The sequence below is a fragment of the Haliotis asinina genome, chromosome 12 (genome assembly GCF_037392515.1).
Source record: "Haliotis asinina isolate JCU_RB_2024 chromosome 12, JCU_Hal_asi_v2, whole genome shotgun sequence".
Taxonomy (NCBI): domain Eukaryota; kingdom Metazoa; phylum Mollusca; class Gastropoda; order Lepetellida; family Haliotidae; genus Haliotis; species Haliotis asinina.
The window spans coordinates 10,512,367-10,536,289 of NC_090291.1; the positions used below are offsets into that span (position 1 = coordinate 10,512,367).

The window sequence follows — 23,923 nt, forward strand, 5'->3', positions numbered from 1 at the left end:
ATGTAATCATATCCCAGTTGTGTAGACTGGTGGTCATGCTGATCACTGGATTGTCTGGTTCAGATTCATTATTTAAGACCAGGTCATATATCGCTTAGTGCAACATGCAACACACAAACAATCAACTGTCTGAATGCTCAGTGACCTGCTGAACAAGGAAGACCACCATTTAACAGGATCTGATCTATCATATTTCCACAAGGTCATTATATCAAGCTGTAGAGGGGATCACATTCAAACCAACTGTATGTTGCTGCATACAGAGCATGAGTGCCCTGTAGTGTTTATGATGGAGTCTGATTTTGTTTTTAACTTACGAACAAAAATTGTGGACTGGAGTCTTCCACAAGAAACATCATGGCAGCAGTGAAGAAGTACATATTGAAAAGTACGTTGAGATGCTAACACTATAAACTTGACATCAGCACTCTGGATATTACGCACTGTGTCCAATACAGTCAGTCAGTGACTTGGGTGAGTGAGTGCGTGCGTTGGGTGAGTGGGATGAGCAAGCGTGTGAGTGAGTGAGAATGTGAATGAAAGTTTATCATCACTCTTCCATACAGAGAAAAACTGAAAGTAGAGGCTTGTAATTTAACAACTACTACTGGGGGATGTAAATAAGTTGGGATGTTTGAATCAGACACAAATTAAGGAAGAAAGAATGAACAAACTCAAAAAAAAAAGAAAGGAAACCCCAAAAATATAGTACCTAAAAACACATAAAATTTAAAGACATGAAAAAGTAATCTCTTGTCTCAAAAAATACCCATAAATTAAACTTTCAAACACTCCACTGTGGAACACAGCCATGTTTTAAAGTGTGGCATCACATCTGCCCATCATTCTATCCTCTACACCAACCGAACAAAAAGAAGAGACACACACATTGCCCTGCAAAGATCATTTTGTTGAGGTGTAGAATTGCACAAGACATGTATATTCCTGGGAAATTCCTCCATTTTCTCTCCCTTTCACATATCTGGGGATGACTCATTACATCGCACATGCACACGACAAACTGGTACATAGAGAAACACATCTCTCAACATTTACAAAACGCTATCTTTACATGAGACTCAGGTCTTATCACCATGTTGTTAATTTTTTTTACAAATCTTTTGATCATATCAAGCTCTTTGACAATCACTTACATGAAGAGGTGAATCATCTGTTCAATTCATTCAAAAGTAGTCACTCAATGTATGTTTTGTTTGCACTGTCAAAATACAACCAAGCAAGACTTGCTGAATAATCATATTTTCACAGTACATATGACTCTTAATATCTCAATGCATGATAACTTAAAAAGCTTCATATTTCAAAGAAAACACTCCTTCCGAACTTCATTGTCACATGTTGATTCTTGTTCTTCTATGTCAGATACCAGTACAGTATTTGTTACACTTCCTTCCAGCTGAAGACCGCCAAGTCTACTGCTTGTTTTGTTTGTTGTCTTACAAGGCTCTCAGCAATTTTCCAGCTATATGGCAGCCACAAATAAATAACCAAATCTTAGCCAGACTAAATCTATGATCAATATCTAAAGTAATGTTCCATGACCGTGTTCCATGATCTTGGGGTACAATGAGACAATCGCACTCAATCCATTCCATATTCCTTCTTATAAGTAGTATTACAAAACAAGGATGCCATGATGCATCGATACCTTTTCTACAAGACCACTATCCATACATTCCAAACTGTATCAATATTTAGTTTTGAAAGTATCGGATTAAATATGTTTAAGATAAGAATCTCTGACATTCAAACCTGTTGACCTCTTTATCTTTTTGTAAGATTAATATTCAATATGTAGGTAAATGTATGTAATAATGCTTTGAAAATAGGTATCATGATACGTATCGATTCATGAAACTTACCTGTTGTGACATCCCTATTCCTGAAGTACTTTTCTTGGGACCATTTACACCTAGGATTCCATTACATGTTCTTTTTTTCCCTCTCAATTCAGGGTGTACACAAGTTCTCTGCTCATGAATCTGAGCTGGGCAGTGAGTTAGCCCAGTGGTTAAAGCATTCACTTGTCAAACCAAAGACCCTTGTTCGATGCCCCTCATGGGTACAATATGTAAAGCATATTTCTGGTGTCCCCCACTGTGACATTGCTGGATTATTGCTAAAAGCAACATAAAACAAAATCAAACTCACTAATTCATGAATCACAGCAATGTCCTAACTTATCAAACAAACAGCAACAAAACTAAACATGATTGAATGATATCCAGGTATGAAACTCCGAAACAATTTCAGCCAGACAAGGCTGGTTAGATGTGAAAGTTGTCAGCCCTGAAAAAAAGCTACTGCCCACGAAAAAACATGAATTCGTAATACATGTCTAAATTTTAACTTGACTGTCAGGCAGGTGAATTTGAGAATCTGGCAGTTTTTGTTGGAAATAACCCATCCAAGGCAGTTGGGCAAGCAGGCATTTCGAAACACTGCTGATACTTCATAAACATCAGGCTTGTTGACTTGGCTGACAAACGTCATTGGTTTCCACTTACATAGATCTCTGCTCAACCTGCTGATTGCTAGATTGTCTGTTTTAAACTCAATTATTTTCAAACCGCCACCATATAGATGGAATATTGCTGTGTGTAGCTCACTCACTCACTGTCAGAATCAAATGTGATCCATTAAACTCAAAACTAACTACTAAACATCCCACTGACTTTTATTCACCAAGCTTCAAAGCAACCCATCAGCTAAACATCACTGACACCAACCTACTAACATCACCAAAGGTAATCTACTTACATCATCAATGCCAATCTAACATCATCAATGCTAATCTACGAACATCACTAAAAGCAGTCTGCTAACACCATAACCACCAGTCTACTAACATCACTAAAACCAATCTAACATCTTAAACACCAATCTACTAACATCATAAACACCAATCTACTAACATCATAAACACCAATCTACTAACATCACCAAAAGTAATCTATAAACATCATAAACACCAAACTACTAACATTACCAAAAGTAATCTACTAACATCATAAACACGAATCTACCATCATCACCAAAAGCAATCTACCAAATGTCATCAACACCAATCTACAAACATCAAAGTCCTAATTTATCTCTGTTATCCTTAGTTTCCCATACAGACTCTGAACTGCAAACACCCTCAGAAAATCTATACACATGTAAGAATTCAATAATCTATCTCATTTCATATTTCTTTGATCAGTATAAACCAAATATCACATATCTTTATTTTTAGACCTATCTCGCCAACTAACAATGAACAAGTAATTAAATTCAGAGTCCCAGAGCAATGACTGTATCTAGGTCAGTACAAGACTATACATCCCTTCAGACTGTTAACTTCCAAATACAGACAGTGTATATCCCAGTATATTGTACAGGCCCACAGCAGTGAGTACAATGTAAAGATGACTCATAGCACACCACAATATTAGGTCCCTAGACCATTCAAGGGGGACAGGCTGGATATAAACACTGTCTGGGACCATCAAAGCAACATCAAGCATGGTACAGATGGATGAGTTCACTGAGTAACTCAGTACAATGTGTCAAAACTTCCACATCAATGGCCGCCATTTAAAACCCAGTTGCCATTTTCTTTACAAAAAGTGTTTTGTAGGTTAATGGTACCCTACATCAAGGGACAGAATTGTTTGCTTCATGAGATATTTTTGTAATATTTACCGCTACAGTACTTGTGATAATTTGATGGCTGTATGCTGATGTACATCAGATAAATATGATAAAACTCAGTCTGTGTCTGTTTTCCACCAGACGTCATAAAAGACATCATCATTGCTACCGTGGGTCTGTTCACATAACATATGTCTGTAAGGTAACTGATGTTCTTGAAGAAACATTTCACAGCAATCTTAACAATTTCTTTCCAGTTTACTGAGCTCAGGTTGAAAAAGAATATTAATGGCCATTTGTTTTGTTGACAAATGATGAACTACTTACTTCAAAGAAGAATGCATTTTCGTTGCCTTGTAAGCAAAATCCTCCCATATTGGCGAACTTCCCTGAAACAAAAGAAGAAAACATGTAACATGCTGGCAGCTACAGGGACAAAACGTTTTCATATTTCAACTCTCAAATAAGAAAACATGATGGTGTTGTGGTCATTGTCTGTCATTAATGCCAAACTCAGTAATATTCCAGTTTCATTTGTAGACAATCCAGATTCCAATCTGAACCAGAAAATCCAGTGATTGACATCATGAGCATATATATTAACACAGTTAGGATGTCAAGACACTGACATGCATCATAAACCAAAAAATGATCTGGGACAGAATTGTCTCATTCACCCATTCTTAGCGTAAGAAGAGACCAACGGGATCGGGTGGCCAGGCTCATTGCTTTGGTTGACACCTGTTTTTGAATCCCAGTTGCATAGATAAATGCCCATGCTGTTGATCTACACTGGATAGTCTGGACCAGACTAGATTGTCAACAGACTGTCGCCAAATAGCTGGAATATTGCTGAGTGCAACGTAAAACTAATCTGTCGTTCCTTCTGACCGAAGTTATGGAATATCCAGATAGTGTTAATTGTAAATATATGTAAAATTACATAGTAACATGAGATATTTTGGTTGTAGTCAGCAAAATTCAAGCAATATACAATAGAAACAGGCTATGAAATGTGACATCTGGCTATGAATATTCATATGAATATATTTTCAAAGGACATGTAAAATTCATAAGACAATATGGCACAATTTCTACTGAATTCTTATTGCTCAAATAGTAACCACGTCCGAGCTGAAGTATGGTTGTTAGACCTTCTTAGTAATAAAATCACTTTTAGAAGAGGACTTTGGATTTCGATCAAACCTCATTCAATCATCCCTTCAACTAGCAACTTTTCTATCTTTCACATAAAAAATAGGAATCTTGTCACAAGAGGACAGTTGTGTTGATCATGTACTATGACAGCAGCACAAAAGGTTTGTATCATGAGACAAGGGTTAATACATGCAATATGATACATACAACAATAGAAGGCTACATAGGGACTGACCCAACCTGTATTCTTTGTCTACTTATCTATCCCATGGATTTACCTTAAGTCCTATATTTGATGGTCCATTCATACTTTCATTTTAAATGATCTTGGACTACAAAATTAGGGTTCTTAACACTTAAATATCATTATTAATGCTATGCTGTAGCATTGTTGTAATTCATTTACTGATAATGTATTGTGTATCTTGATAATCATACTGTTACAATGATTAAATTGCAAATAATATCATAACCCAGATGGTAGCAGACTCAGTGATAACTCACTGTCACTTGCTTGACACAGATACAAGAAGCTGTATCGAAACGTTGCTTCACCTGAATAAAGAAGTTGCTCATCCCTAAAGTTTGACCTTATCTCATTGTCACTTGATTGAAATTTTTTCAACAAGTATTTGGATTTTTTCTGCATTCCTGTGGATGTGCTAATAAATTTCGTTGTGTCTATTGTCAATTTTTATGTGTACAGGACACTGAAATTTCGCGTCCCATAAATCCTTGATGTTCTAAGCAGTGACAAACATCTTCTGCCCAGTGTCCACTGAAAAAACAAAACAATGACAAGCAACCTATGTCCCTTTAACACCAACCTTTATTATCCTGTCCTAAGTGTTTATGTTAGTTGCATCAGGGGAATGTTGACAACATGTACGAATGTTTGAGCAAGATAAGCAAGCCCTATAATGTAAGGAGGTGTTTATATAAATACATTGGTGAACACACGACCTCGATGGCACGTCAAGCATGGCGACATTGCAAGTACTCAGATGTCCTACTTGTGATCATGTGATAATCTCATGTCAGCAGTGACATTCATATTGATATACGCCAAAAGGCGTATACATTTCTGTATGCAAAATATAAATCACATGTTGTGTTAAAACAGATTATGCATACGATTAACATATTCTGAAAAGTATAAAACAACAAAATTCTTGAATGTATGTATTTCTATATATACCAAATGAATCACATATTGAATAAAATAGATTATGTATACCATTATGATACCTTTCTTAATTACCATATGCTCAACATATTCTGAAAACTACTAAACTACAAAATTCTGGAATATATGCATGGTCAGATGGTCTTAACACTACAAATCCCAAACATTCTGTCAACTTTTGTTCTCTCATTCCATTCCAGGCAAAAAAACCTCAAAAATCAAACATTCAATACTTTATAAACAAGTCAGATAGACTCAATAATAATTTTGGCTCTAACAAATATTTATTAAAAGGCAAATAATATGGACGACAACCTCTTGTTTATTGTATGGCACAATGTTTCCGTGCTGATAAATACTTGTTAACACATATCAAAGATAACCGTGTATTTATCACAATTCAACTTTAATAAAATAATAAATAAAACACAAAAATATTTTAGAATGGCCAAGGTCATAAAACTAGTCACCAGCAATGAGACTCATCACATTACTCATCAAGAGAAACAGGTGTGAACCCACATGTATTCTCACATCAGCCATGCCCAAATTTCAGCTGACTCTGCTTAAAACAGCATGGTCAACAGAATGAGATTACCAGGCCAACTCGAAATATATTTAGTTACTTTGATTTTATCTTCAGTACTAGATTTTGCACTTTACTACGAAAGCATAATCCCAAATATAACATGTCAGATAGATCCATGATCTTGTGCTGGTCTGACAAATTGAAATAATCGACGATTGGTCAAAATGACTAAACAACCAACCAATCGACCATGATTTCTCATAATCGAACTCAAATAATTCTGGATCACTTGTTTGCATAAAGAATACCCTTCACAAACATTTCATAAGCACTACATAAGTTCATTCCAAGTCATGACTGAGGTTATCTTAAAGACTTCAGGAAATTTATGTTCCTTTGAGGATGTCAAATTTACAAATGCATTTTATGCAACTTGAAAAAACCCCAGAAGAACTACATGTTTTTTCTTTATTATTTATAACAAACAACCAGGAAAATTTGATCAATAATGCTAACCAATTATCACTGATGAACGATTGGCTGTAATGAACCAACCATCAATTATAAAAGATTTTAAGAATTTCCAAAATTTACCATGATCAGAAACTTGTCTTAGGTAACCTAGTGGTAGCCATTATCTTATCGGAACAAGCAGGTGTTGGCTGTCATACAGTTATGATAACATTTGCCCATCGTGTCACTGCCTGCACTGAGTAAACCATCTACAGCATAACACTTCAGTCATCAGGTGGCTATGTAGACCTCAAAAATCAAATCATGTGCTACCAGTTCACTGAGGGCAATCATTTCTAGAACAACATACCCAGCATTGCATGGTCAAAGGTTCAGGAAATTCTTAAAATGCCTGTTAGTGTTTGGTATACAATTCTAACAAAAGGGCTGAAAACAGGTTCAATGGTGTCCTTCTTCCTGCAGTATACAAAGTTAGTCAGGCAGCACATGTACACCTTCTCCTCATTACCTGCAGTCTGGTCACAATGCTTGAATTATATGGAATCTTTGTCCCTTTCCAGACAATAAATACATTTTAATCCACTGATGTGTTCAGCTGTACTGGCTTAATGTCTGATATTAAGTCAGTTGACATTCTAACATTGTTGCCTAATCCTGCTCATGGTCTGAAGTCTTTGTGACCATTGGCACGTGGTCAGGCTACACTACTTTGTGAAACCAGGTATTATCGCTATTTGACACTATTTGCATGAGTGAGTGAGTGAGTGAGTGAGTGAGTGAGTGAGTGAGTGAGTGAGTGAGTGAGTGAGTGAGTGAGTGAGTGAGTGAGTGAGTGAGTGAGTGAGTGAGTGAGTTGGATTTTATGCCACTTGATCGACAGTCAAGTTACATAACAGTAGGTCAGTGATATTTTGAGAAAAACCTGAACTGTGACACAGCTTAAATATATGATGCTTGTGACAACATCGAGCATGGGTCAGGTGCTGACAGATTAAGCAACAAAACTGGGACAATCACTCATATCTGAATTACAAACAATCTATCTTCAAATGTGTAGTTGTGAGAGTGTACTTATATGAGGGACCTGTCAAGTGGTTTCAGTCATAACTTGTCCACATGAATTTCATGATATAGTTCAACAAATCGTTCCATGTCCATGAGAACAGTTCATACAAAGAACACCACTTTGAAGATCACAAGAAACAATTTCCTTCAAATCAGTAAGAAAAAACAATCTAGAATCGGTGGGCCCATTCCATGAGATGATAGGACTGTTACACTGATCCTAACTCTCACAACTTAGCACAGACTTATGATAGTCTTTGTGCTAAGATCCCTCTGTGGAAGACCACTAACATTTCTAAATAATCAGTAACACAAAAACTTTAAAACCAAAGTGATAAGTCACAACGGACAAAAAAATCCTTCACTCCCTAACAGAAATGTTGCCTCCATAATCCACAATCATTTACCCCCAATAGTCAAAATATTTCTTCACTACCCACAAGTCATAAAGTCGGCACAAGAAAACAGTTTACAAACAGGGGTGTTTAACTTATGACTGTGAGGTGAAAGGTCAGATAACACAACACCTGGACGAGATCAGCCAATATTGACACAAAGATCAAAATAGCCCAAATTGTTCCTTGATCATACTGGTGTTCGGTCACACCTTTACTGGTCAAACCAATAAATACAGCACTGTCCAGGTTTACAGAGGTGTCTGGGAAGTGCGGGTCTACAGCTCCTCTACACAGGGTATGGTGAGAGTACTTACAACGAATCAAACTATCGATTTACTGCACTTGTCCGCGTCCTAATGGCTACCAACCAACATCAGTATAATAATGATGGATGACATCAATACTATAGCAGATAACAGTTTCAATGGACAGGTAATGAGTGTGTGAACTGGATTTAATACACTATGGCAGAATATAATAAGCTTATAAGCAACACATGTACCTCCAGCATGTGGAAACGTATAGAATGGATAGTATGTATTGTGTCCCCAGAATGTACAACAATACTCAGTGTTCCAAATTCTTGACAAGAAATATAAATAGATAAAATTAATTATTAAATGTTACAGTGCAATACTCCATATTGCATCAGTACTGGAACACTGGGATTATTAAAAACACGAGGTTAATTTGTGGAACAAAGACCAGGTTGGAATATACTTTTGTTTTTTGCTCAATGCACACTCAGCATGTTTCAGCTACTGGGCAGCGGTCTGTAAATAATCGATGGGACTAGACAAAAGCAATCCATTCAATGGGGATACAATGACATGCGTCAACCATGTCAGCGAATCTAACCACCCGATCCCATTAGTCACCTCTTACAAGCATGGGTTGCTGAAGATCAGGGGTAGGAATATATGTCAGGTTTAATCAATAAATTGAAAGAGATCTAGGAGACTAAGTATTTTCGGCAAAATCTGAATACAACAACCTCTATTTTACACATTCAACATCAGAAATAACATCTCTCTGACTTTCATGCTTGATTACCTATCATTACAATGGTACATAAAAATGACATAAATCCTGTCAAAACAGCATTAAAACCACTTCAAACACAATATCGATTCCAACTTCAGTTTTGATCTGTAAGAACTGGTATTACTAAATCTCTTGAAAATCCAGGTCTGTTTTGGTAGGCCCAGACAGCCTAAAGATACATCTGGCATTTCATTATTTAGTTCAGTGGATTTGTTTGGAATCACAATGGCTAGTAATTTGATTGAGGTCCATCCATCACTGTGACATGCATCAAGGGAGCAGGTGGATGAAAGTGCCTGCAGCAGGTAGGACATTGATCTGCATCATTTGTCCAGGATGGTCCTTCAGGGTATTATTAACCCTTACGTTGGGCCGGCTGAACAGGTAGGGGAGTATCTAGCGTGCCTAGAGGGAACGTTCTCATCGTGGAAGATGGGTTTAGAATGACAATCCCAATCTAAGCAGTATCAATCAATTATTATTACATTCAAATGTAGAAGTCAAGACAGCGTTGATGATACCTCCTTTATTTAAGTCCAACTTGTCTGAACTGAAATGTTCATGAGGTTAGACTATACTACTTTCTTATTTTGCTGATGAGAAAACCCCAGATATGTGTAACAATATACAACTAATTATATCTAACATAAAAAAATTACTTTTTATTACCTTACATTTATTTCCTGTCATGAAATTGCATTTAAGTGTTGCTTTTCACTAAATGTAACCTCAAATTAGTAAGTGAGCAAGTGAAAAAGAATTTACTTTACTTCTAGAAAAACAAATATTTCAGCAATAATATGATGAGATACACATGGAATACTGAACCAGGCATTATGACAGAACACTTGGGACAACCTGGGCTCCATTCCACGAAGTATGGGCTGCTCGCATACCCTTCATATACTCCATCCTCAAATGTGGGCTGCTCTTAACAATCATTGTCCTCAGAGTTCCTTAAGTCCAACTGGAACTGTGATCAAGTGAGTCTAATTTTGCACTGAGCAATATTCCAGCTATATAGTGGCAGACTGTAAATAATTAAGTCTGAAAAAGACAATCCAGTGATCAACAACATGAGCACTGATCTGCAAAACTGGAATGCGATGGCATGTGTCCACCAAGTTACCAAGTCTAATCATCTAATCCAGTAAGTCGCCTCTTAGGATAAGCATTGGTGACTGACAAATTATAACACTGGTCTTCATGGGTTACATCACACAATACTGTCAAACATCAGCAGGTAACATACAAGACCTTATCCAGGCTCCATTCCAAGCTACTGTTCTGTTAAATTGCAATAACAAACATTCAACATCGTACAGGTTACAGCAACACCTAGTTCATGTAATAACTACCCTGCATAGGTTTCATGTAGACAAAGAAATTCCCCTTGGCATTTAGGTGATGAATCAAACATTTCCCCAAGCTCAATGTAATCTTAGCGTGTCTACAGCCTGTAATCTCCGGGGCACAGCACTGCCACATGAACCAATACTAGGGAACTACCACCAAATGTCAGTCACATGGCCACAGGTAATTGTGCCCTCCGTACTCAGGAAATAAAAGAACTGTATCTGTGAAGCTATGTATGCCCTTTCAAAATAATCAAACTTTGATCGGCAGTTTAAAAAATGTTGTAAGCAGCAGTATGACTGGTGCTTGCCAAGGCTGGAGTGAGTGAGTGAGTGAGTGAGTGAGTGAGTGAGTGAGTGAGTGAGTGAGTGAGTGAGTGAGTGAGTGAGTGAGTGAGTGAGTGAGTGAGTGAGTGAGTAGTATAATGTCCCTTTAGCAATATTTCAGCAATATCATTAGCAACCAGCTTCAAACACTGCATCCGAATGTCTTGATCAAATAATTGATATTATGAGCAATAATCCACATCATCAGGAACCATGACAACCATAATCTGCCTCTCGCAGACCATACTGTTTGATGATTACCTATTTTAACCATAATGATAGATTAAAATCTGTGTCACAATATTAACAGTTTACACACACCAGGACACCTATAATGATATATGATTAAACTTGTATACCAAAGTTTGTAACAAAACCAATACAAACCCACAAGAACTGGCACATGAATCATGAAGAGACATTCAACTAAATATTGATGTTATAGTCTAGCAGTAAGTGTGCTTGCTCTTCATATACTGTAACTAGGTTCAAATCTGGCTTCATAAATGAAGACACTTTAAGCTTTCCAGACAGTATTCACAGTCTAAGCCCCTGAAGTCTTGAAATTTAGGATTGTGACCAGGCCAAATTGCTTGGCTACTCTGATAAGTGGTAACACAAATTATCTAAATTGTGTGCATACTTGTCTAAAACCTAATCTCCTTGTAACTCCACTGAAGAATGCTCGAACAAAATATTCTGGGCCCACAACAATGGGTACAACTATCACCTCACTACATGTACTCTCCACCAATCTGGACCTCGGTCATTCTGCACTTGAAATAAGACTCGAACCATTAACAACCCAATCCTTACAAGGCTCTGACAGGATTTACGACCAACTTCTATAAAGACTCGCCTCGTTAGCGACACTGGCCATTTCAGGACATGAGCTATCCCCAGTGTCAAGCCACACGCAATACAACAAGCCAGAGAACAAAAGGCAGGTATTGTGTCCACCCATGTTGTACGGTACTAAATTTCAGGTATCTCATCAGGTAAGTTTATGCTTGAAAAAAACTCAAAGGAACTGAGGTGTCAAAAATCAATAGCAGTCAATCCAATCAGTCTCCATGGTGTAAACTTGAAATTGTCAAGACACACATGTGCTGTTATGAGCATATACATGCTGAAGAATGGAAATTTATTAGTCTGTCAGCCTCCGTGAACCAGATTAATTTCTCTTCTGCCCAGTTGTTTCTACAATGCAAAAGTCTAAATGATGCAAGTCGAGATTTTCTTCTTTATAAGTGCATTTGTAAGGTACAAAAGTCCATTCAAAGAGCAGCACATTATTACTCCTGATAAGAAAACCTTCTTGGAAGTATTAAATGGTTAACGGTCACATGACATCCCACTAGGTACCCATTTTCAGCTGGGTGAAAGTTTGAACAAATATACTTGCCTAAACTGAGACTAGGTGTATCGAACACATTTTTCAAAACAAAGCTAAACACAAGCATTCTATGAAGATGGTCTCCAACAAATAAAACTTAATATTTGGTGGCTCCGAGTAAGTCAGTCAGTCAATATGTCAATCTAGTCTTACACACACCAATATTCCAACAATATCACAGTGAGTTACACCAGAAATGGGTTTCACACACTGTATCCATGTGGGGAATCAAACCCCGGATCCGCTGCATAATGGAATTGACATCTTCAAACCAATTATAATTGTTTACAATGACTCCCTAATATTTCTCTCCTGCAACAATAAAAAAAGGTTCCTTCATTTATAAGCAGCAGCTTAGGGAAGCATTAAGCCATTATCGAACTGACACTAAACCAACATCTCTGTAGTGTGGTGACAGGTAATTAGCCATGTGGCAGACAGGCTACACCACATTATAACATCAACATGATTATCTCATTAGCAAATCTCATAAATTAACCCAATTATCTCCCCTGTCACAAAAACATGACCCTATCACCGTTGCCATTTTGCTTCTGTTTGATGACATCTCTGCAGATGATATACACAGAATATTCCACATAATTTAGTCATTGGAACTGTCATAAACGTTCACTAATGAACTAATTAAATATAACAAATAACCCCTTCACACGCAAATCAGGGACTCACTTGAACTTAGATTTCATATCGCAAAATGTGCGACATTAGTATGACATTTATATGACAAAACTAACAGAGGTGTGACGATGTAGAAATTTCACAACACAATACATATAGCGATATCTTGGAACGATATGAAACAATGCATATCACAATATGCTGTCTTCAGTTATTTTCTTTAAAATGCATAGTTTGTAGCAAGTAACAGTATAAATTTTGACATAACCTAGTGAAAATTCACAATTTTTAGGTCAATGATGTACATCATGAGACGAAAAAGTATCGATATATTTATCATCTGATAAAGCAGCACTATTTTCAGTACCATGATATATCACCCAAGGTCCAAAACCTGATTAAATACACAAAAATCATATTATATTTCAGTCCATAAACATCACACATACACAGTCCAAATTACGAAAATAAATAAATCTTACAAATTACAAAGTTCATTTTGCGGTAATATAGTATAAAAACTGATGCACCTTTTGCAACTAAACTATCAGGCGTATAGCTTAGTCTGTCAATATTAATAACTAACAAGGTTACAGCATAAGAAATAACATGTTTCTTCGACTTTCACTCAATTCCTCTACTTCAGTCTTTTAACAACTTCATTCCTCCCAAATCCAACCAGTCTGTTGCTATGCTGACAGGTCTTAAGAACCTCACAATCCCCAGATCACTTGAGATCCATAACATGCCAAGCAGCGGAGGTTCTATCACCTTTGTGTCAACCCCATAGGTGAGCTCCATTAACACAATGACACAACTAGAGACTACCTGCAATAATCAATTTGTCGTTGGTTTGATAACATCTCTGTCTCCTTCAGTGAGGAACATAACTCAGTTCTTTTAGACAGAGACCCCAGACAATGAAGCAACCCTGGGTGATAGCATCTTTCAAACAGAGTTAACGGGATTTACCTCTGGAGAATCAACTATGACGTGCATTGAGACTTCCTGTTAAAATGAAATCCACCTTGCATCAAGAGGCTGACCCTTTGGTTCCTCTTCCTTGTACAAATATTTTCATGTCATCCCATGAATTGAAGTAATCCGATTCCGATTTGTGCCTGACAAGGACCAGTTAGTGTTTACACTACAGTACACAGGACACAAAGGGCAGTGTGTAGTGAATCTTAACTTCATTATCTTGCAAGCAGTTATACATTCAGATAAACAACAAGAAATGAACTATTTTAGAGGCAAACTGCAATGAGTAAACAAAGGTGTTGTTGTTTATATAAGCTGCTTGCATTATCTTGCGAACTTTTCTGAACCAAACAAAGCACTGATATTCAGAAACAAAGCATTCTCATTTTTCAAGATACTTGTAATCATTTTCTGGAATAGCGATCATCACAGCTTTGTATGTGATACCCTACACAGACCATGTAACTATTCACAGCTAATGGTGGTTACAAAGTGCCAGGTGACACTCACTGACTCAGATCCCACTCGTTCTTACTTACTGCGAAGCACTTTATTGGGTAACAATGAATATCTCTAAACTTCCTTTGTTGCCAGCATAGACATGGCATGAAGTCGGTCTTCAGCACCCCAGGCTTGTGGAAAGGGGTGACTAATGGGATTGAGTGTTCACACGTGCTGACTTGGTTGACACATGTCATCATAACCTGATTGCGTAGACAGATGTTTGTGATATCAATCACTAGATTATTTGGTCCAGACTTGATAATTTATAGACTTTACATACACCTGGAAATTGCTGTTCAAGGTGTTTAACAACAAGCCAACAAACACTTTGTTCGGTATTATGCAGGTTGGGTTGAATCATCAAACGTCCCTTGACCACAGAGGTGGGCAGTTCAGTAGATGGTATCATACATTAAGACACCCATGTCAAGATCCTAAACATGTCACGATACCTATTTTCACAGAAATTTACTTGCATTTTGAACATTAATATTATATATTATCTAATTCTCCATGAAAAGCTTAAAATTTTGATGCTCTAATTTCGCATCTCTGTGCATGAAAAATAATCAATTATCACTCAAAACATCAAAAAGCATGATAAAAATGCAAAATATAAACACTACATAAACACATTTAAACTGACACTTTCAAAACTAAATATAAATACAGTTTTGAAAGTACTGATAATAGTATCATCTTAGACAAAGTATTGATGCATCGATGTATTTATGAACTGTGGCATCACTATTAGAGGGACTGCAGGGCAGGGCAGGGCAGGGCAGGTCAGAGAGACGGTGACTATCAGTCATAAAACCACTATCATTAATTCATCACTGGTTTATATTAATTGCACATCATGTTCATGTGACATTAACGCCATGGAGAATCCCGGGATGCACAGCCTTATTATCCCATGCTTGTGGAGAAGGCAGACTAAATGGGATTAGTGGTCAGGCAAGTAGCTTGGTTCACTGCACATCGTGATACCTCAACGACTGCATTGTTGCTAATAGCAACCACTGGTTGGCACGAACAAGATTTTTTACAACCAACAACGATTCAGTTTGAAATGGTGCAGACTGACAACTGCATTCTCTGCGTGTGATGTGATATCTGGTTTCTGTTTATTGGTTTTGTTAATTGTTTAATACCAGGACTTTCCAGCTGATGTGGTGGGTGGGTATGTGCATGGTTGGTTGTTAAACCCTGCATTCAGCAATATTACAGCAATATGGCGGAGTTCTGTAAATAGTCAAGCCTGACCACCCAATAGTCACTGTTTAGGGCAGAGTGAGTGAGTGAGGGAAGGAGGGAAGGAGGGAGGGGAGCAAGCAAGCATTACTATTATTATATCAGAGCATGCAGATGACTGAAGTGATGCCCAATATCTAAAAACATTCACCACTGCTAATGCAAGCATGGCCCAGACACATCATAAAACAGACAGACAGGTCCAGCATTCAAACCAACAAGCACAGGCTACTGGCATGCTCAAGGGACACAACTCTGTCCCTCACCTAATGCAATGCCCTTGACGATTTGGCCATCCATGTGTTCCATATTATTCGTCTGACAACAGTTACATTGATATGTCGCACACTTTTCTTATCTGACTCTGTGGATCAGTGCAAAGAACAGAATACAACACTTCAGGGTTCAGTTTGGTGCTTTGCTACTTGCACTGGTGCAACCCAATATTATAATCTTCTTGTTAGTCTCACTTGCACCAGGCGAAAGTCATTTTCTGAGTGAGTAATCTTCAAATCAAAGCATCTAAATAATTCAAGAGAATATTTATTTCATTACATATTGCAATAAAAGCAGTCCATCTGGAATTTAGGTGGTGCAACTATGATTCTATGTAAGGTTGCACCTGGTGCAAGTAAGTTGACATCTCTTAAACTGAGTCCAGAACAACAACCAAATACAATATTCATAAGCCCTACCCTTACAACACCCTCAGTGTAGCATCACAGGCCTGCTGGAGCAGGACCTACAAGTACAACTCATGTCTCACTGCACCAAAACAAACAGGCTCTGTCATTCTTCAATAAACCATAGCAGTTTGGAATGTTATATATACTTACATGAACTCAAATGCACCTCGAGAAAGTTGTATTTAAGTACTATTTATACACCATGAAACATGATCCATGAAGTTTTTAATATTCCCACATGCCTTGCAACTCCTCACAAAATGACCCGAAACAAAGGTGAAGACCAGCCTAGTGTGCCATGAAACATCAAATTTCATCCCTTTATGCCTACAGACAATGCTGAACTCATTCTGCTACGGCAAGAAAAAAGCTTTCTCTTTCTAAAACATACCCAATGTTTAATTTAAAACACAGGATGGTTGTTTGGTTTGTTGTATAATGCCACACTCATCAATAATCCAGCTTTATGATGGAGGTCTGTAAATTATCAAGTCTAGACCAGACAATCCATTGATCTTCATGACCAACACTAAGGAGAGAGGTCAGCGATATCTTCAGTCTGGATCCTGAGAGCCCTTAACATGAGCTTTTTAACAACACAGACAAATGCCCTTTCATGTTTAATTTCAAAAATGATATATTCATGTACTTTTATAATAGCTCGATTTTCAACTAATCTGGGAGCTGCATTAAAGGACTTGGAAGTCAAATGAAACTATGAATAAGATATGCCTATCTCTGTCTCACAGTCCCTGAACTGCATTACTGTCCCCACCGCATCCTTGCAATATGAAAGCCCCAAATGGAGCAAGTCTAGATTGTATCAGAATCTCCCATCTCACAGAGCTCCTTTTAACATAAATGGGTTTGTTTGTTACTCATGGTCCAAAATACATGAATTCAGGGACTGAGTGTGAATCTAGTAAGCCTAGTCAGTGTTCAGGAGTGTGAACCAGAGGTAAGCTAACAATTTGGACAGGAGGGGGTGATAGTGATACAAGGGGGAACCAGAGCATCAGGAGGGGCTGAAGGGGTTGGAATCTGACACAGCTGGAAAAACATAACTGGGTCTCTCTGAGGAATCTTTGTGAACAATGCAGACAGGAAGTCGAGATTCCACCTCCTCAAGTCCGTCCACTGATATCCCTAAAACATACACACTTCAACCTCACTAATGTATTTCTTCGTACATCAGACTGTTTATGTGAACTCATGATTTGTCTACCAGGTAGTAAATGTGATTGCAAATATCCGGATATGATAAAGGCTTCATGCTCCTGCATGTGCGTTTCATCTTCATCCAGAAGGAATTTCAATGAAGCACTGGAAATAAAACTAGACTTCCTCTCACATTCCCACATATCCTGTAACAAGCCATCTGCTTCATCACAGCCAGCATCGTTAACCTCTAGGAAAACAACCGCACACTTAAAATTGAATCAAGGGTGAGTTGCATTTTATGCCAGTTTTAGCAATTTTCAAACAATATCACTGCAGATGACACCAGAAATGGGCATCACACTGTACCTATGTGGGGTATCAAAAAAGGGTCTTCAGCGTGACGAGTGAATGCTTTAACCACTAGGCTACCCCACCGCCCTATTTAAAACTGAAACTAAAACCATCAACCCTGTTGAAAAATATCACAGAAACACTCTCCTCATTAGCATCAACACAATTCTTGTCATGTTTTTCCCATAATATGATGCAAAAAGCATCGATCAAGGAGTATTCATAATCTTCATGGAAACTGAACAAAACAAACAATATAGATGAATGCCAAACAAGGTCAAGCTTGACGACATATATCAATAAATAATATAGGCAATATTTCCTTGTCAGGCAATAATGTCATAACACCTACGTACCTGGGTGAAATAGATTATATTCATTTTGAAACTAATCAATACGACCTTGACCTAGTTTCATCTATTTCTTCAATTCAAGCCGCCAGCTCTCAAAATCCTATCAATACACTTTCACTGCAAGTTTAAACATCTAAAGAATTTCAGTGTTGAAACTGGTTTTCCAAACCTTTCTTACCGCATACACATTTGTATAATAAAAGAATTGTAAGGTGCAGGGGTAGCTTTCCAAAAAACACATTTCAAATTCACTTTCCTTTAGCAAACATTACAAGATCATGTCACTGCATGAAATAATACATGTCACATGTGTTTACAAGAAATCAGCAAAGGAAAAAGACTGTCAAGATATTGTTACACCTGTGAACAATGGTGGTTGTCTTTCACACTATTACAATACATGCAGCACAACAAATGTACCGCAACCATTTTTTAACTTAAGCTGGGAGATATTCATTACAGAAAATCTTCTAAGCCAAAGCGATGAAGAAAGTTGTATCATGTTTCACTTCAAAAGATTTCAATAAAAATTCAACTTTTTAAATTCTTTAAATTCTCTAGTAGCTGTAATATCAAGATAGGGGGAAAAATTAATTACAACTTCTTTGTTTTCTGAAAGAGACAGCAGAATAGGCTTGTACCATTTTGTGATAATGGATGGGTGGGTGGGTGGGTGGGTGGTTGAGTGAGTGGTTGGTTGAGTGAGTGAGTGAGTGACGCCACCTTTAGCAATACTCCAACCATAGCAAGGCAGTGAAAGCCATAATGCTTCACACACTGTCCCCATGTGTGGAATCAATCCCAGGTCCTCAGCATGATGGGAGAATGCACCAACCATTAAGCTACCCTACTGTCCATTTTCAGAAAAGAGCAACTACCTGTATTGAAATGTTTTACAAGAACCTGTAAGCAAATACCTTAACAGGTTCAGTAGACAGAAATTCGCATTGATGAATATCCAAATGCCATCCCTTATCCCACCACCACCCACAAATATTAATCAAACATAGCCCTTTATATTTACAAATTCAAAAAACTTGGTTCAGCAAGTTGACAAGCGATAACATAATGTTACACAATCATCCATGACCTCTAACCCTACCACGTGTACTGTTCCCCTGACAGCTGGCATATGCTCCAGAGCTACCTAGGTGACAACTACATGTTATAGACGATGATGCATTCAATACATTGCTGAAATATACGCCGTTGTGTTGCATGATTACACTGGGGTACAATGGGAGACAGGTGCAACCAACACTCCCACCAGTAACGACTAACGACAGGTGACAAGTGGGAAGGGATTGTTACAGGAGTGTATCTGGATTAAAAATGCTGCGTAATCCTCAATGATATACTGACTGCCTCTTCTATGGTGAAATAATGAGGACACAAGCTTTTGTTGTTACGTTCTTGAGAATCTGCCCTGTATCACCGAGACCTCAGATTACCATACAGTTTTTGCTTGACCTAAATACCTTCTGTTAGCTGAACATTGACCATGTAAGTCATTAAATTTTCATTTCAAAGAATGAATGGCTGAAGGTGAAAGACTTGGAGGAAGTCGTAGCAAGGAATACTTAGTTGCTTTGTAAGAGGACTGTATTACACATTCATGTCCTTGGAAGTGTCGGAACTGACTTTGTGGTAAAGAAAGACATTTTCATGTTTAAAATACTTTCAAAAGAACATTTTCAAAAATTGATTTGAGTTGTCTGATCCAGATCATCAGTCATACACCATCACCATAGACCATAGAACTGTGTTTTACAAAAGTAAAAGCAATATGAAAAATATTTGAATATTCGACAAGGGCAACATGACTTTAATATCCACCTATACACACTTCATTAACATACCGATTCTTACACTGAGTGAGTGAGTTTCAAGCCACTTTCAGCAATATTTCACCAATATCATGCAGTGTGGGACATCAGAACTGGGCTTCAAACGCTACCCATACCCATGTGGGGAATCGAACACAGGTCTTCAGTGTAATGAGCTAACACTTTAACCACTAGACTACCTCACGTGGCCCAAGACATAGGATAATTCACTCATGTCAAATATATTTTCTCTGTTGTATCTGTTTCATTCACCGACAAACAAAAACAGTTACCCATATTAAACCAGGATGTATTACAATCTTGAATACAGCCATTATCGTCTGTAAACTCTTGTTTTCCTCCAAAAATAAAATCATTTCTTTAATTTCAACATCATGCAAGTTATACACTGTACAACTTTCTGTCTCCCAGTTAATATCCGGCCTTCCTGTGCAATGCCCAACTCTGTCAAGACCCCATTAAAGGATTAAAGTCCCTCAGTGTTTCTGAAAGTGCAATCTGTCTTGTGGAGGGCTAATAAACGTGAAAAGGTTACTTATGCATTTAATAAACTTCTACAATCATAAATCTCACATTCTGCATATGGTCTGGAAACATATTTTTAATACAGCTTGTGCTGGAGATAATTCAATGGTTTCATAATTTTCAGTGTATTTTTATCATAAGTACAGAGTCTTAGCTGAACATCCCCCCCCAACCCCAACCCCAACCCCAATACCCTGACAGTTATAGCAGCTAAGATAGGTAGCAAAGATAGGGCACAAGGCTGGTCCCCAGAAGCTTTCATAAAACAACTGTCTGATATACATTCAAATTAATGAGGAAATCAGGTGCCTGAGTGACTTTGCAGATTGTGGTCCTAGGTTCGAAATTCTTTCCTGTCAGTAAAACTATTAATTTGTGCTGAAGAGAATTTAAATCTTGCAAAGAGTGAGTGAGTAAGTTTTATGTGGCTCTTAGAAATATTCCAGCAATATCACAGGCTTTACACATTGTACCCATGTGGGAAATTGAACTGGTTTTTATAGAACTAGCAAACACTTTAATAATTAGACTTCACCACATCCCTCTTGTGAAGAAGGTCCTTCTGGCTAGTATCAGTTTAGAGCTCTAGCAATTTACCAGTTCCCCAATCTGTGATGATAATACAAGTCATAACATCATGACTAGCTACGTACTGTGAAGATCAGTCACATGCATTTTGCACCACTACCCTTCACTTGTCTTGAAGAAATACATGACACATTCTCTTTGACTGTGATGTGGATTATCGTAAACTTACTGGGGGAGTGAATATAGTTTTATGTTGCTCTTTATCAATATTCCAGCAATATCAAAGCAGGATACCAGAAACTGGCTTCACACTTTAAATCAACGAGGAGAATCGAACCCAGGTCTTCAGCATAAGAGCAAAAGAATTTACCAATAGACTACTCCATGACACTTAGTAGCATTTCAACTATATAAAGCAGGCTGTAAATAACTCAATCAGGATCAGACAAACCAGTGACTGACATCATGAACATACATTCACCCCAAGTAGGACATGATGATATGCATCAACTTGATCAAGAAGTTGGGGTGCCTGACCACTCAATCCCATTAGATGTCTCTTACAACAAGCTTAGGGTACTGAAGGTAGGTCTCATTGTCTTATCAGTTCATCTACAAGCAGCTGCAGAATGGCCACTATACTGCTGACTGCAGAGAAATATGACTTTCACTCACCCAAAGTCATCACACCAGTGTAAAAGACTGACGCATGGTAAGGACATATAGCCTTGGGGTTGTGTCAAACATGCCTCAGGATACAAATGACCACCATTTGTTAGTAATTTGGGCCCCCTTGTCTTATATCTCTGACATTACTCATTATTCTTCTCTCACTGGTAGTGGTTTAAGTCCCCTGACCAGGATTTGGCTGGACACTAACTGTTTAGTCCTATACCTTATAGGTATAAAGAACAAAAACAGATGAATAGGTTTTACATATTTTGAACTCAAGGAAGCATTGCTCTTTGAATATTTTGAATAATTAGAATTGCAGATTTATTGCTACACTTTATTGACATTCCTAGTCTGGAAATAAATACTCAACATTTTTATTATCGGTGATAGGCCATCTATGATCTAAAACTAAATCACCACTTAAACAAGCACATATACATTACACATTTAAGCATAAGATCAATGAAACTGTTTTTAATTCAAGCAGGCACATCTACATGGATAAGACCTTTCAAGCTTTTAACAGAACATCCCTGGACTCTGAGATTGAGTAGGACAAAGAAATGAACAACTGACTCAGTCACAAATGTATCCACAAAAAAGGGAACTCTACACAAAAACTTTTCTTTCATGAATCCTGCAACAAATACTAAATATCACAAATACTGAGAAGGCCAAAATCCAATCATGTACTATTATATGTGAAGCTTTATCCAAAATGTCTCCTGAATTGCTGTAATTTAAATAACTCAGCATTAGGTTTGTTCAAGCATGTTAAATGGAATCTTGAATTAATACAGCAACAATACTAAACTAATAAAGCAATCAATAACATTTTAAACTAGAACTCACAAAACAAGCACTGACCCTTTAACTGTTTAATAAAACAATTGCATTGTACTGGGGTATACGCTTAGTGACAATCAATTATGAAAGAATGTGCATGGCCATTATTTCTTTAAACCCTATCACTCAGCATAACTAGTCATGTAGAACAGCTCTATAGGACCTAAACAAAGCCCATTATACAAAATTTATAATGATGCATATCAAATCTACTGCCATTGCAAATAAATTTCAAATCAATACAATTAATAGTAGCATTAACAAACACATTCCAAGGGCATCCACCCGAGGTTGCATATCTTAATCTGACATGTCAATATGTCAATGATATCTCTTGTACAATTCCCCACTCACTCACCACCCCACTCCCGATTAAAAAACAAAAGAAAGAAAAACAAATATATGATATATTACTGGAAAAGAAAACCAATGACATTAAACCCAGACTCTTCATATCAGAGGATGTAACCACACACATTTAATAAAATCACACCAAATCAGTCCTTAACAACGTAGTAGGTTAAATGTTTGCTTTTAATACAATTCAGGCATTTCTATCCTGTAATGAATTAGATAAGTCATGTTTATGCTATCTGAAGCTCTTTTCAAAATGACATCAAATGTCTTTCAGCCATGATAGTGCCGTAGATACTCAAGATAGTTGTATTCAGCATGTGTTCACACATAGATAGTGATGTCACAGTGAGTAACCCATCTTGTTTCCAGGTTGTGCTGACCTTATGTAACCATACTTACAAAGGATAAGCTTTCTATTATGACTGTACCAGGTTTGTGATAATACACTGATAAGGAATTAGCAACTGTTTATATAAGCACCTGTAATCTGGGATTCCATCTAAATAATTTAGAAAAATCCTTTCAAATCATCATTAATAGTGAATGCACCTCCTGATCAATAGCGCTAAATATAGCCTAGTAGTTAAAATATAAGACAGTACATGTACATGGCTTAACAGATGAATG

General features: G+C 37.4%; 1 protein-coding gene across 9 annotated transcripts in view; it reads right to left on the bottom strand.

The window, feature by feature from the left end:
• The window catches only part of LOC137257721 (protein MTSS 1-like), a 288,334-nt gene that overhangs the window by 263,486 nt on the left and 925 nt on the right, over positions 1-23,923 (bottom strand). For all 9 annotated transcript variants that reach the window (XR_010954602.1, XM_067795126.1, XM_067795122.1 and 6 more), the window contains exon 2: positions 3,985-4,046. Coding sequence is in view for 8 of the 9 variants with exons in the window: in XM_067795126.1 (XP_067651227.1) it covers positions 3,985-4,046 (62 nt within the window). In the remaining variant the exon portion in view is untranslated. The remainder of the gene's footprint in view (positions 1-3,984; positions 4,047-23,923) is intronic.